At 34.7% G+C, this 14,315-nt stretch overlaps 1 protein-coding gene across 1 annotated transcript; it reads left to right on the top strand.

The window, feature by feature from the left end:
- Nucleotides 1–436: 436 nt before the first annotated feature.
- On the top strand, nucleotides 437–12,965 carry LOC112727693 (ATP-dependent DNA helicase homolog RECG1, chloroplastic/mitochondrial). Its single transcript, XM_025777556.3, has 17 exons — nucleotides 437–772; nucleotides 1,419–1,608; nucleotides 1,705–1,831; nucleotides 2,498–3,043; nucleotides 3,148–3,260; nucleotides 4,156–4,390; nucleotides 5,269–5,432; nucleotides 5,931–6,012; nucleotides 6,512–6,601; nucleotides 6,964–7,197; nucleotides 9,018–9,089; nucleotides 9,259–9,411; nucleotides 9,521–9,664; nucleotides 9,976–10,131; nucleotides 10,955–11,038; nucleotides 11,813–12,385; nucleotides 12,693–12,965. Exons 2-17 carry the CDS (start codon nucleotides 1,544–1,546, stop codon nucleotides 12,783–12,785), a joined length of 2,931 nt encoding a protein of 976 aa, XP_025633341.1. The 5' UTR covers nucleotides 437–772; nucleotides 1,419–1,543; the 3' UTR covers nucleotides 12,786–12,965.
- The last annotated feature ends 1,350 nt before the right edge of the window (nucleotides 12,966–14,315 follow it).

Raw genomic sequence — 14,315 nt, 5'->3', positions numbered from 1 at the left:
TAAGGCAATGAGTAATAGCTCAAATGACATAGACTCCCCATACTCAATTAAGAGGTTGCGGGTTCGAGTCTTCTATCTTTCCAAATTTTAAGCCAATGAGTAATAGCTCAAATGGCATAGTTTCTCCATACTCAATTAAGAGGTTGCGGGTTCGAGTCTCCTATCTTTGTTAAAAAAAAAATGAAAAAATCAATTCACTAATATAACAAATTATAATTAATGTAGTATAATTAATTAAGTAATATAAATTATAATAAATTATATTAATATTTAAATATCTAATTAAATCAATTAATTGATATAATTAAGTCATTGTAATAAATTGAATTAAATGAGTTAAAATAATTAAATTGAAAAAAACTCTTATGTCACGTTAGCTCCATCATTAAGTACAAAAATCCAATTTTTATATAATAGAATAGATAGATGACTTTTTACCTTATTTATTTATTGGCGCTATAAAGTTGTGTGTTGTGTTCAATTGTGTAGTAGCTTCCGGCGGAGGTTGAGACGGCAACGACGACGAGCCGGCCGTTCCTAGCAGCCAGAGGGAACACCGGAGTTTGCAAGCTTGAACGTGCTAACACATTCCACTGTGACTAAAGTGGAGAAAAGAAGAAAAAAACAAGAAGACATCTTATTTAATGTCCAATTAGTTGGTCTGTTTGCCCATTCTTTCAGGCTCTCTAGCGGAGACAGCCAACAGCCACTCGCTGGGTGCGACGGGCGGGTGGAACAGCCATGTCAGTGGCGGTTCTTCTTCTTGTTCAAAGTGAGCAAAACTTCTCTCTTTTATTAACGGTTCCACGATGTTTGTGTTCATCTCTGAATGTGGTTCTTTGATAAAATTATGCAAAAGGGAAAAAAAAAATCTAAATTTGCAAAATGAGGCATTTGAGAGAGCAAAAAGAAAGCTAATTGAGAGTGATAAAGCAGTTTATGGTTTTCTCTTTTGGGGTGTCCATTGATATAATTTTGTTGTTTAGAAGTGTAAAACTGTAAATTTCATTACTTGCTTTGTGAAATGTTGAGCATGTATGGTTGTGGTGTTCTCCTTGGTTTCCTTGCTGCTGCAAGATGTCACTCAGAATGTGTATTGTTCCGTTTTCTTGGTGGATATTCCAACCACTAAAATGTTACTTGCTAGCAATATGTTGTTCGATGGAATGCAATTCAAACAAACCTCAATGATACTAAGTGCAATTTACTCAAAAGTCTTTTATATTATCATAAGCAAGTCTTTTTGTTTGTGTAATCTTTTCAAATATTTTTATTTATGTAATCTTTTAAGAAGTGAGGATAAAAAATTAAATTCTTTTATTATTACATGAATATATACTTTATAATTAACTAAATACATAACATGATGCGTTTTTTCCCTGGATTACATCCATATACTGTGTGTGTATGATTTTCAGGGGTATAAAATTCAACGAGTTAGTTCTCGCTTCCAATTCCTCTCAACAGGATACAATCCCCCCATCCACACTGCCCATTCAACTGCTTGCCTTTCCAACTCGTAACATCCTATGATTCGATCGCTATGAGAAGTCTTATGGTATTTCAAGGCAAGGAAGGGTGTTTGGCCTTTCTCAATAGAAGAATGAGGTATGGTGCATTGTTTAATTTTAAGCTTAGGATAAGTATTCATATGAAAGTTGAAAAATCCTGGTTTGACTTGATGCTACCTATACTTTGCTGCAGGTGTAGTAGTTTTCTCTCTTTGAAATTTTCGAAAATATGTTATCGACAAAAGCATAAGTTGGCACAGAGGAAGTCTCCACAAATAGACCAACATGGTATAAAAAGCAGTTCAAAGTTTCATAATAAGGTAAATGAATGCTTGTGCATGCAACTGTCTGTTAAATTAGGTAATGCATTTTATTGCGTTCGATTGATGTTTTTGTTCCTGCCTTTTGAATCTTGAGTACTTTTTGCTTTCCATTATTAATGATCAAGATTTCTTATTGCTTGTTGTCTTGAAGTGTTCTAGTTATTAGATAGGGTTTAGGTACACATTAATGTTAAATCTGGCAATATCTGTGGTTGTTCATTTCTTTTAATTTCATAATCATGTTTGTGATGTTCAAATTATTACATAAACCATTATGAATGATATAATTGATTTGCTTATATATTTTGGCTAAGTCAAACTGGAGGTCTTTTTGTCCATGTTGTTTCACTTCATCAAATATATATTTCTATTAATTTGAATGATTAGTAGATTTAAATATATCAAACAACAGCATAGCGCCATAGCCTTTTCCCACAAGGCAGGGCATTCCAATATCTTCATTTAGTCACATGTACTATTGCATTAACTGTTGCTGGAAGTTGATGTTCTTATTTGGTGATCTTCATTCTTTTACAAATTTTATGTCATTGATAAAATCCATGTGTATGTAATAGTGAATTCATTTGAAAGCTTGACCAAATAAGAATGTTTTGATAATTTGTTTATACGTGTTATCTTTGAATAAACTCATTATTGGTACAGGTATTCGCTATAATGGATTATAACCTTCCTAATCTAACTGGCAATGGAAGTGGGATAAAAAAATCTGAAATGAACAAAAATGATGCTTTAGATGATATTGACATCTCCTTGATATGTAAGAGATTTCCATCAATTACTTTGGGTAGTGCTTCTCCAGTGGATCTGTATGATGGGACCACATTATACTCTGAAAAGGCAGGCATTATATCGCCAGAAGATCTCGAAGAATATTTTGCTGATTCTTCGGAGGGAAGGTGGGTGCAAAATACTGTCCCTGAGGCATGGCCTTCTTTGTACTTTAATGATTCTAGTGTATCAGCATCTGAGTTAAGTAAAGAAGATTCTCATACATGTCATTCAATGTCACCAACATATGAAGAAAAATTGGATCATCAAGTCATGGAGGAAGATTCTCAAAATAAAGTGGGGCAGCAGTCACAATCTAATCTTACACCTAGAGAGTTATTTCTTGACAAATCCTTAAACTACTTACCTGGGTTGAGTAAGAGGCATTATCGACAGCTAGATGACTGTGGGTTCCACACGGTGGGTTACTTAAACTGTTGAATTTGGAAGGCTAGTAATTCTTTGGACTTTTTTTTTTTGCTAAGATAATTTAAATTCACATTAGTGTCATTCCTTACATGTAGTTACGGAAATTGCTGCAACATTTCCCTCGATCGTATGCTAATCTGCAGAATGCACATGCCAAAATTGATGACGGGCAGTATTTAATTTTTGTTGGAAAAGTATTATCTTCAAGGTGACTATCCTCTATTTCATTTCTACATCACATTTATGCTTGTTTGCATTCTTTTATCTTGGCATCAGCAGTTTAGGTGTTTGCTTTATTAGTTGAATGAGGCTAGCTACATGACTTTGCTAACTATCAAGCTTTGCAAATACTGAAAGTGATCTTACACAGCCATAATGTATAATGAAGCAAAGTTTGATGATGAATAATAATATTAAAGATGAGTTTGGGATGGGTTTAGATACATTTGTCATTATTAAAATTTTTATTTTTTTGTTGTCTTTCAAGAAGCCCTTATTGTGCTTGCTAGAGTAGAGCATATTGAGAACATGGGAAATTGATAATGAGTTACGTTTAAGTTCCTATCATAAGGAAAATGGATTGCATATTGTCTTCCATCTTTCCTTTTATCTGGTATCAAGCATGTCTGAAATAATTTTGTTCCATCTCACTTTGCACTTGTACTACCAACGTTCTTAGTTAGCACATACATATAATTATTATAGGATTAAAAGTTCAACTGTAACAGTACCATTATTAAATCATTACAGTCCTCTCTTAGCTTCAAATGTTGCCAAAGCTATTTTTGATATGCACTAATCACATATGAACCAACATAAGCTGGGAGACATTGGATGCTCTCTTCTCTCTCCATTGGATGCTCTCTTCTCTCTCCATCCCTTTTCTACTTGAGAGGCTTGTGATCCTTCATTTCGGAAATTAGTTAACTTGATTCCTTGATTGTACTTTGCTAGTTAATAATGCTCAAACTTTTAGATCATTATTTTCATTACTCCTACATTGTGTTCTGCATGTTCCCATGATGTAAATCTGCATAAAAATGGCAATTTGTAATAAGTTTGAATCAGGTGGATATTGACATGATTTAATATCACTTTTGCAGGGGAGTCAGAGCTAATTGTTCATTTTCATTTCTTGAGGTGATTGTGGGTTGTCAGGTTGCAGAGAATGAATCAGTTTCAGAGCATGTGACTAGCAATGCTATTGGTGGGCAAGAGAAGACAATTTACTTGCATCTAAAGAAATTTTTTCGTGGCACACGTTTTACTTTTAAACCTTTTCTTAAAAGTCTTGAAGAAAAGTATCAAGTGGGAGATATAGCATGTGTTAGTGGCAAGGTGAGTTTGTCAACTACCAAGCAACACCAAAGTATCCTTATCCATATAATGCTTTAAAAGAATGGGGTTTGTTAGCTGTAATTGTGTTTGGTATTATACAAATTGAGCTATTTGTGCTGTGGCTTGGGTTTGGTGTCGGTTAAGCTTTTAAATAGGTTTCCATACAACTTATGATAGGTTGAGCTAAACCTTTGACCTCTCTCTTTTTGAGACCATGTTTGTTAGGGATCCATGGAACCTAACCACCTCGTCGATGAAAATTGCTGCCACCTCTCTAGCTTTGTATGGTGGGGAAGGTGTATAAAGAGGGCATATCTGGTGAGGTGATCCACAATGATGTTAATAAAATCAACCCCATAAGCATCATGAATCCATAGGCATGGTTGTGGATGCAATAACTCAACAAATGTCTGACGTCTAAGGCCAAAGATGATAGAGATTCTATCCCATCCCTGGTTGAAGTTGCCTGAAGACTTCTGCATGTACTTCCTACATGGGGAAATAAGTATATTCTTCCTTCCATTGGTACCAATCATGTTCTCTCCCTTGTAAAATTCCCATCCCCATTTCCAACTTTTCTTGCATCTCACTTTGTTAACCTTGAAATATCTCTTCACTCTACTTACCAGCATGCTCACCTGAAAATACAGAAACTCTGTTCCCAAGCCCCTCACATGAAAATAGGGTAACCTTCTAGTTTAGCACTACTACCTATGTTATGGTGTGTCATGCCCTATATTTGTAATATTTCAAATTTATATTTTGTTGGTACGTTTGCTTTTCCTTATTTGAACATTGATAAACCCTTTTTCTTCACCCCGTTTTATTTTGATTTAGAATTTTGTAACACCAGATATAATTGTTGGCTTTTAACGTAGGTCAGGACTATGCGTGCTAAAGATCATTATGAGATGAGAGAGTACAATATTGATGTTCTTGGTGATGGAAATGATTTCTCCTTTTGTGTTAAAGAGAGACCATATCCTATTTATCCTTCAAAGGGTCGTCTGAAACCAACTCTTCTCAGGGACATTATTGCAAGGTTTGTGCTTCAAATGCTTGTTACAATCTTATCCTTAAAAGTTATTTTTTGGTAAGCAATATATACTTATTCTTCCGTAAAAAATTATTAACAATAAAAGGAAAAGATACAAATATAGAAGATCAAGTATTTTAAGAAACAGTAATCAAAAGAACACTAGTAGGTCTCAAAAGATTGAGCCATATAAATCACATGCCTGTTATTGGTTTAGGTTGCTTCTGCTCAACAATTCATATACCAACTCTACCATTCCTATCCTAATTGAACTACTTATCATGTAGCTCTCTTGTTTTAAATAAAATCTTTCCTTAAACTTGTATACCTAGTATTTTGACCAAGAAAATGTAGCATGAGCATCTATTTCTTTTTCTATTTTGCTCCTAAATTTTATCTAAGTTAGAAGTATGGTTTATTCCAATGTTCTATCCAAAGAAGTGACATTAAATGCTTTGTAATGATATGTTAAATGGAATTACATTTTATTTTCTTTTGTTACAGAGCTTTACAAGCCTTACCTAGCAATATTGATCCAATTCCTGAAGACATAACAAAGCAATTTGGACTGTTAAGTCTTCATGATGTAAGCATTTGAATTCTTTATTCAATTAAAATGTATTATTTTGAGTTTGCTTTGCTGCCATACGGAAATCTGACTTTAGGCACCTCTAGGGATTTGATTTATATTCAGCAATGCCTTCTGATAAATTGTGTTATTGTTCTTTTATGGATAAAAAATTATCATATAGGAAAATAAGTATAGAGAAAGATGAAACGTGATGTTGGGAGAGAGAAAAGCATGTGCTGAACCTGTGTATTCCAACTAAGGTTGAAAATATGGTTTATGTATTCTTGTACGGATTTTATGTAGTTTTGATAATAGGGTTTACAGTTCTCTCTATTTTCTGTATTTTATGTCGTCTTGTGCTGGTTTAGGTTTGGAAAGGAGTGTCCATATGTTCTATGGTTTCTTTATTTGAAAAATAACAACTGGTAATTAGTTTCTGCTTTCTGATTTATTATGATCACATCTGTTCTTCATATTTTGGTTTATTTGAAATTTATTAATGTTAACAATGTAGGCATATTTTGCAATCCACAAACCGAAAGATATAAATGAAGCTGATTTGGCCCGCAAGAGACTTATATTTGATGAATTTTTTTACCTGCAGGTGAGGAATATAATTATATGTTTAACTTTATTTCCAGTATTATTAGTGGATAGTTCTAGAAGTATTCTCTTGTTTTGGTTACATTTTACCCCTGGTTGTTTTCTACTTACAAGAAATAATATCTAAATAATTATTGCGGTCACTTGTAAGTTACTGTTATTCTTGGTGGGTGTGTAGCATGGCATGTCCACACGTATGGCTATACATCTTTTCCATGCTTGAAATCCCATAATTAACCAGCTCTGCTTCTTTGCTCTTTGCCAGATAGTTTTTGCTCTCTATTTTGATTTCTTGTTATATTAAATTGCTTGCTGTATATGTTATTTTCCTTTTTTTGGCTTTAACTTATTGTCTTTTGTCAGTTAGGACGCTTGTTCCAAATGCTGGAAGGTCTTGGTACACAAATAGAGAAGGATGGTTTGCTAGATAAATATAGAAGACCAGAAAGTAATGCTGTGTGTACAGAGGAATGGTCTGATCTCACGAAGAAATTTTTGGAAGCCCTTCCTTATTCTCTTACATCTAGTCAATTACATGCTATTTCAGAAATTATTTGGGATCTAAAAAGGCCAGTTCCCATGAATCGGCTACTTCAGGTTGTGATTTTGATTAGCTTGCTTTTGTATTTGAACAATATTATATCCCCTTATAACTGTTTCATTTTTCATTTGCTTCCTGTCCTATTAACACATTTTAAGTACCTTTCCTCTTTTCAAGCTGGCATAAAACTGATTTAGGACGGCAGAGCAGTGTAATTATGCATAGTTCCCTAGTTTCTATTCCATTTGTGTTGATATGTTCTGATTGGCTAGTTATTTTTGTTTTATCTCTCTAGTTAGGAAAATATTTACTTTCTGTACTTGGAGTGGCCTATTATGTTTTAGGAGGTTCATTGTCTTGACATATTTTCTCCTTTCAATATTTTCACCTACACTGAATCCCCTCAAACCAACTGTTGATTTTAAGTTGATAGTTCATTGTCCCGATTTGAAATGTAACATTCTTTTTGAAAAATAAGTACATGTTAGACTATGAATGGTGTTTTCTTTTTTAAAATATTGTAATATCACATAATTCGACAACAGTTACATTGATCAAGTTGTAGGAGTGTGTGTAGTGGTGTACAAGAATTATCATAGATTAAGTGGATTCTGATAGGAACTGAGATATAGCAGAATTAGGGATTTTATTGATGAACTAGGGATTGTGAATCACAATCCCCTTATTGACGTACATTCTTGGATCTAACCAACTCTAGAGAGAATTTCCCTCTCCTAAACTAACAAACTAAACAGATTTTTCTAACTTACTAGAAATAAACTAACCCCTAGTATTTATAGGCAGCAGCTAGGCCTAGCCGTACTGCTCCTAAACCTGCTAAACTAGCTTAGAAGGAACAAACAAACAAACCTGTTTCTACCATTACTCCCCCCTGGACAACCACCTTGTCCTCAAGGTGGATCTCCGGAAAGGAGCTCCAATTGCTCCCACTGCATCCGGGACGGCTTCGTGCTCCAACCAACCCTCCTCCTCAGCCTCAGGTTCCATAACCAGCAATTTTCCGGAGATCCACCTTGAGGACAAGGTGGTTGTCCAGGGGGGAGTAATGGTAGAAACAGGTTTGTTTGTTCCTTCTAAGCTAGTTTAGCAGGTTTAGGAGCAGTAAGGCTAGGCCTAGCTGCTGCCTATAAATACTAGGGGTTAGTTAGTTTCTGGTCAGTTAGAAAAATCTGTTCAGTTTGTTAGTTTAGGAGAGGGAAATTCTCTCTAGAGTTGGTTAGATCCAACAGTGTACTTCAATAAGGGGAAATCACAATCCCTAGTTCATCAATAAAATCCCTAATTCTTCTATATCTCAGTTCCTATCAGATTCCTTTCCTGATGGTGTACAAAGCTAGGGGTTCTCGAATACTGGAATATGAGAAAGGTTGATTCAGATAGCTTAGGAAAGAAACATCCTCAATCTCCAAGCATGTATTCATTGGTCACATAACTACAATATCTAATGAAAAGGTGAACAAATTTGTGCTAGAAAATAAGTAAAGACCACAATCTGATATGTAGATGTATTAAAGGAGCCTTGCCCATTCCTAATATTGCCTCACCCATCATCCAAGTTCCAACCAAATTAGAAAATTCTCTCTTCTTTCTAGCTTTGCCTAGCCTTGCTGCAAAATCTGTTCTCCATGCTCCACTCTTGTTAATAGCTCCCTTTCTTCTTTCTCATGTATATGTTGCTTAAGATGATATATTATTACCTAAGGTAGCATTACTAAGTGAATGAGAATCAATAACTGTAGTGTTGCCAACATTTGGTGCAATAACAGCATATATTATATTAATTCTAAACAGAAGCCTTTTTTATTGATTTGCGGAACAGATTATTCAATCTGTTAATATCTTCTGACATTTTCAGGGTGATGTTGGATGTGGGAAAACTGTGGTAGCTTTTCTAGCATGTATGGAGGTTATTGGTTCTGGATTTCAGGTAGGTCACCTTTGTCCTTTTGCATCATACTTGTTAGATTTACACTGTATCATAATTTTGGTTGCTGGCTTTCTGTTACTTGTAGGGTTCTTCCTGTTTTGTTTATAATTTATAGAAAATTGTAATATTTAATACATGATAATATCTGGCCTTTTCGTCTGATAACTAGGCTGCTTTCATGGTTCCAACTGAGTTGCTTGCAATCCAGCATTATGAACACATGCTTACTTTGTTAGAAAACATTCATGAGGGGAACTGCAAACCAACCGTTGCTTTACTCACTGGTTCAACCCCACTGAAACAATCACGGATGATTCGCAAGGTTAGATTCTTTTTGGCTTTTTCAAATTCAATTTACTTATGTTGTGATCCAAACCTTGTTGCTAAGTTTTTGAATTCTTATTAGTATATCTTGAGTTATGGTGTTGCAGGGTATCCAGGATGGGGAAATCTCAATGGTCATAGGAACCCACAGTTTAATAGCAGAAAAAGTGGAATTTTCAGCCTTACGTATTGCTGTGGTGGATGAGCAGCATCGCTTTGGCGTGATTCAAAGAGGAAGGTTTAATAGTAAGGTGGTTCAATTCTCACCATTCTGGATTTTATGATGGTTATATTATCCGTAGTTCTTTTCACAAATAACAACCACCCCCTTGAAGCATTAAGAATTTACTAAGTAGGAGTGCGTTACAAGTTAGTATGGATATTATCCTTAATCAAATAGAATAGGAGGTGGTGTTGTTAACTACAAAACAATTTATCTTATCTTGAATACTCTCTCTAATTGGATTAAGCTATTAGGTAAAGACACAAATCATTTTTATATTCAACAGTTTTTACCTTCATGGATTAACGTTATTGTTGTGGTCTCCAAACCTTCTCTCAGTTATATGTATCTTCAATTTCGAGCATGGAAGAAGCTGTTACAGATGGGTCCTCAAAGAGTGATGTTTATATGGCTCCTCATGTTCTTGCCATGTCTGCTACTCCTATCCCAAGGACACTTGCACTTGCTTTATATGGTGATATGTCTCTGACACAGGTACTTTTTGTCTCCGTTATTGGTATTCTCTCAATCATCCCGAACAACGACCCCTTTTCTTGAATTTGTTTGAAATATCTATAGACAATATTTATTCCTGTTAGATGGCGTTAGTAGATACCATTTACTGTGATGCGGCTATTCCACATGGCATAGGGTATCAGGCAACGTTAGTGACAGTTTAGCAATTAATCTGGATTAGTCACAATCGATTGCAAACTTGCAACATATTTCATTGCGGACTAATCATATATTGTGTACTCTAATTTCTTGGAGTAGAGTTCACGTTCTCATCATAAATAAATTTTCAAACATCAGTTTGTCTCATATTCTCTCTCCCGCACAAACATTTTGTTGCACCTTATCACTTCCTCGTACCAGTTCTATATTTCATCTTAATCTTATGAAGTTCATGGGCTTGGCTATTATATTTGGGGTAGATTTCGGATTTTAATCTCTGTTGTCAGTTTTGAAACTACTGTGGGGTTGTAATTGTACTCAAGTCTGAATGATCAATTAAGGTGTCACTCTGCGTTTTACTATTTGTTTTGGGAAGCTATTATTTCTAAACTGTGTTTGTGTCATGTGATGCTGAGTATGGGGCTAAAAGATTTGTGAATCAGGTCTTACTTTTACTCTTACCTTATCCGTGTTGATGTTGTATATTTTTGGTATTCCCTTGAATTCATCCACAATTTTATTACCCAATGGAAGTGATATAAAATCGAGAAAGGGGCCTCTAGAAAAATGATATGTTGTCTTAGTTTTTGTGTAAAATTACTTTTTGTTGCAAACTTTAATATCTTTCCTTCTTTTATCATAGATAACCGACTTACCGCCAGGACGAATTCCTGTTGAAACGCATACCATTGAAGGAAATGAGAAGGGATTTGAAGATGTGTACAAGGTGACTGTCCTTTTCTATATAAGACTCTCTCTCTCTCTCTCTCTCTCTCTCTCTCTCTCTCTCTCTCTCTCTCCTACACACACTTTTCACATCTTATGTTATTTAATTTGTTTTTGCCGTTTTTTACCTTAGTTTTATAATTTATGGAATGAAATCTAGATGACGAAGCTTTAATAGACCTTTATCTGATAAGGTACCGGTGTCTACTTCATAGATGAAAACAAGTTCTTCCACACAATATGAAATCAGATCTTTCTTTTTTGTTCACTCTAACTATTGAGCTTTGCTATTGGTGCAAAATTTTCTGACGATGGATCCCATTAAGTTTAGCTTAACTCCATTTGCTATCAAATATGCTTTATATCACTGTAGTGTCCCATCTTAATCATACGTCTCATTAAACACCTATTGCAGTACACAAGACTCTGCTTTAGGCAGGTTAATTACATCCCAATTCTCTTTTTACCCAATTTTTTCATCTTCTCAACTACAAATTCCTTCAACTCTGGACTATTTAAGGTATCCTATATAGTCTCCAGAATTCTCACACTAGAAAAATGAGATAAAGTCATAGAATAAGGGTTTTCTCCCAAGTCCCTAAAATCTTAACCCTTCATTAGCTCTATGATATACTATGATCAGGTCCACTATTTTTCAGAAGTGTTTCTTGTCATTTATATCACAATGCACCCTCAAGTGTATCCTATTTTCAATTAGTTGTAAAATACATTTTTATTTCATATAACATAGGCATAATTGGTTTGATTACAACAGATGATGCTTGACGAGTTGGAAGATGGAGGGAAAGTTTATCTTGTGTATCCAATTATTGAACTTTCTGAGCAACTTCCTCAGCTTCGTGCTGCTTCTGCTGATCTTGAAGTTATATCAAGCCGATTTCAAGGATATAATTGTGGTTTATTACATGGAAAAATGAAAAGTGATGAAAAGGAAGAAACACTACGAAAGTTTAGAACTGGAGAACTGCAGATACTTCTTGCAACTCAAGTTATTGAGATTGGTGTTGATGTTCCAGATGCATCCATGATGGTTGTGATGAATTCTGAGAGGTTTGGAATCGCTCAATTACACCAACTCAGAGGACGAGTTGGACGTGGTACGAGACAGTCAAAATGTATACTAGTAGCGTCAGCTGCTAGTAGCCTAAATCGCTTGAAAGTATTGGAGCAGTCATCGGATGGCTTTTATCTTGCCAATATGGATCTTATATTACGCGGACCTGGCGACTTGCTTGGCAAGAAACAATCTGGACATCTTCCAGAGTTTCCCATTGCTAGATTGGAAGCTGATGGAAATATTTTGCAAGATGCACACCTTGCAGCACTGGTAAATATTTGTTTCTTATGAAACCATATTTCTTGAGTTATTCGTGTTTTTCGGGATATGCTAGAGTTGCGGCTTAAACACAGTAAAATTGATGTTATCAATAAGATAGCTGGGAAAGAAGGAAATAAGAATAACAAAAATGGTTAGTAGCATAAATCATAGTGAGTCACTCACACCAGGAAGGTAGGGCACCTATCCTTTAATATAATATAGTAGCTGACTGCCTGACTTAAAAGTGCTATATTTGCATTTACCTATGTGGTTACAGTCTTTTAATTTTCAGTTTGTGAATTCTGATCGTTTGCAGAAAATTTTAAGTGCTTCCCATAATTTGGAACAATTTCCTGCACTCAAACTGGAGCTTAGCATGAGGCAACCACTTTGCCTGCTTGGTGATTAAGTGTTGTTTTCATATGTGAATGTTTTTTGTGATAATGTAATTAATGTAGTTAGTTTTTGTTTTCTTTTTCTTTTTAAGTTTTTTCTCTTCTTTTGGTGGTTGGGTGGTGTTGTAAAAACTGCTCATCCTGAAAGCCGAACTTTGCATATTGAAACTGTTAACATCCCTTTCTTCACAGAATATGTTGTGTACCATCCTTTTGGTTTTTTTAATATTTTCCTTGATTTATTCAACTTGCTTCTAACAAGTACTTAAAATTTTGATAAACAGTTATAATGTTTAAAGTACTAACTTTTATTTATCTATTTTTTTTCCAATCTTAATTCAACAAAGAAATTTCTTAAAGCTAATAGAACTTAAAACATAGCATATAAACTATAACAAAGCAACAAGAAATTTTGTATAAATAAGATAGAAACATTTGAGGAGGAATAAAGGGGACAAATTGCATAACCAAGGAGAAGGGAAAAAAAAACCACTTATTCACTTGGTACTATTGGTATAAATGTACATAAACAAAGTTAAAAATTTGTTATCCTAATCTCAATCTAAATTATAACTTGCTTGTTTCCTCTCTTTTGTCTCTGGATATACCTTATATCTTTTTTTTCTTTTAATTATTGTTAGGAATCTCGACTCAAAGGAGAGGATTGTTCAGATAAATTACAAACAACTCATAATTTCAAAAAGATTATCTCCTAACACATATTATACTTAATCACCTAAAGAGACATTTTCCTTCACTCAAACCACAACCATTTCATTAATCTCCGTAGTGTCCCTTGGTACTAATTATATACAACACACCATTACTAGTTATACCAAATCACACAAAATTCATCACTATCTTTTGCTATTTGTCTCCAATTCTCAATCAAAGAAAATTCCTTGGCCTTTGTCAATATAAACTTGATGTTTCTAACTTCTTGCAGCAAATTCCTTAGCTTATTTCTTTCAAAGTTTTGTGTCCAGCAACTCCTAGTATCCTCCCTTTGCCATTTGATGATATTTTCTTCTATAGTTTTTATTATAAGTTCCTCAGGTTGTCCTAGTGATTCTTCAATAACAACTTGTACAACGACTTCAACGCCATGGACAACTTCCATTATCCTGTTACCTACACATATTAATTCACTTACAATGGCCAGCAACTTGTTAGTAGTACCAAGAACATTCCGCCTACTGCATATCTCTATTTTTCTGGAATAAATTCAACACATAACCACCAATGTAGTTTATGAGCCAATTGTGGTATATGAAGAGAAAGAGTTGGACTCACTTGATTTTTTGTACACACAAACCTCTTACTTTGAACCTTTTTCCACTCCTTCCAATGACTCAATATCTCCTCCCATGCCTCCTCTTCCTTCGTTTCTTTCAGCTCAAAGACTCTACGATTTCTAATCTTCCATGTCACCCATATGATTGCAAAGAAAAGATTAACCCATTTTCTAAACCCATGGCCATACCCTTTTACACACACCAAGCTTCAAAGAACTCTCTAATACTACTCGGATTTACCCACACCAC

This window comes from Arachis hypogaea, chromosome 12, assembly GCF_003086295.3.
Source record: "Arachis hypogaea cultivar Tifrunner chromosome 12, arahy.Tifrunner.gnm2.J5K5, whole genome shotgun sequence".
Lineage (NCBI taxonomy): Eukaryota > Viridiplantae > Streptophyta > Magnoliopsida > Fabales > Fabaceae > Arachis > Arachis hypogaea.
The sequence above is the reverse complement of the archived record's forward strand: the minus strand, read 5'-3'. Positions and strand labels throughout refer to the sequence as shown.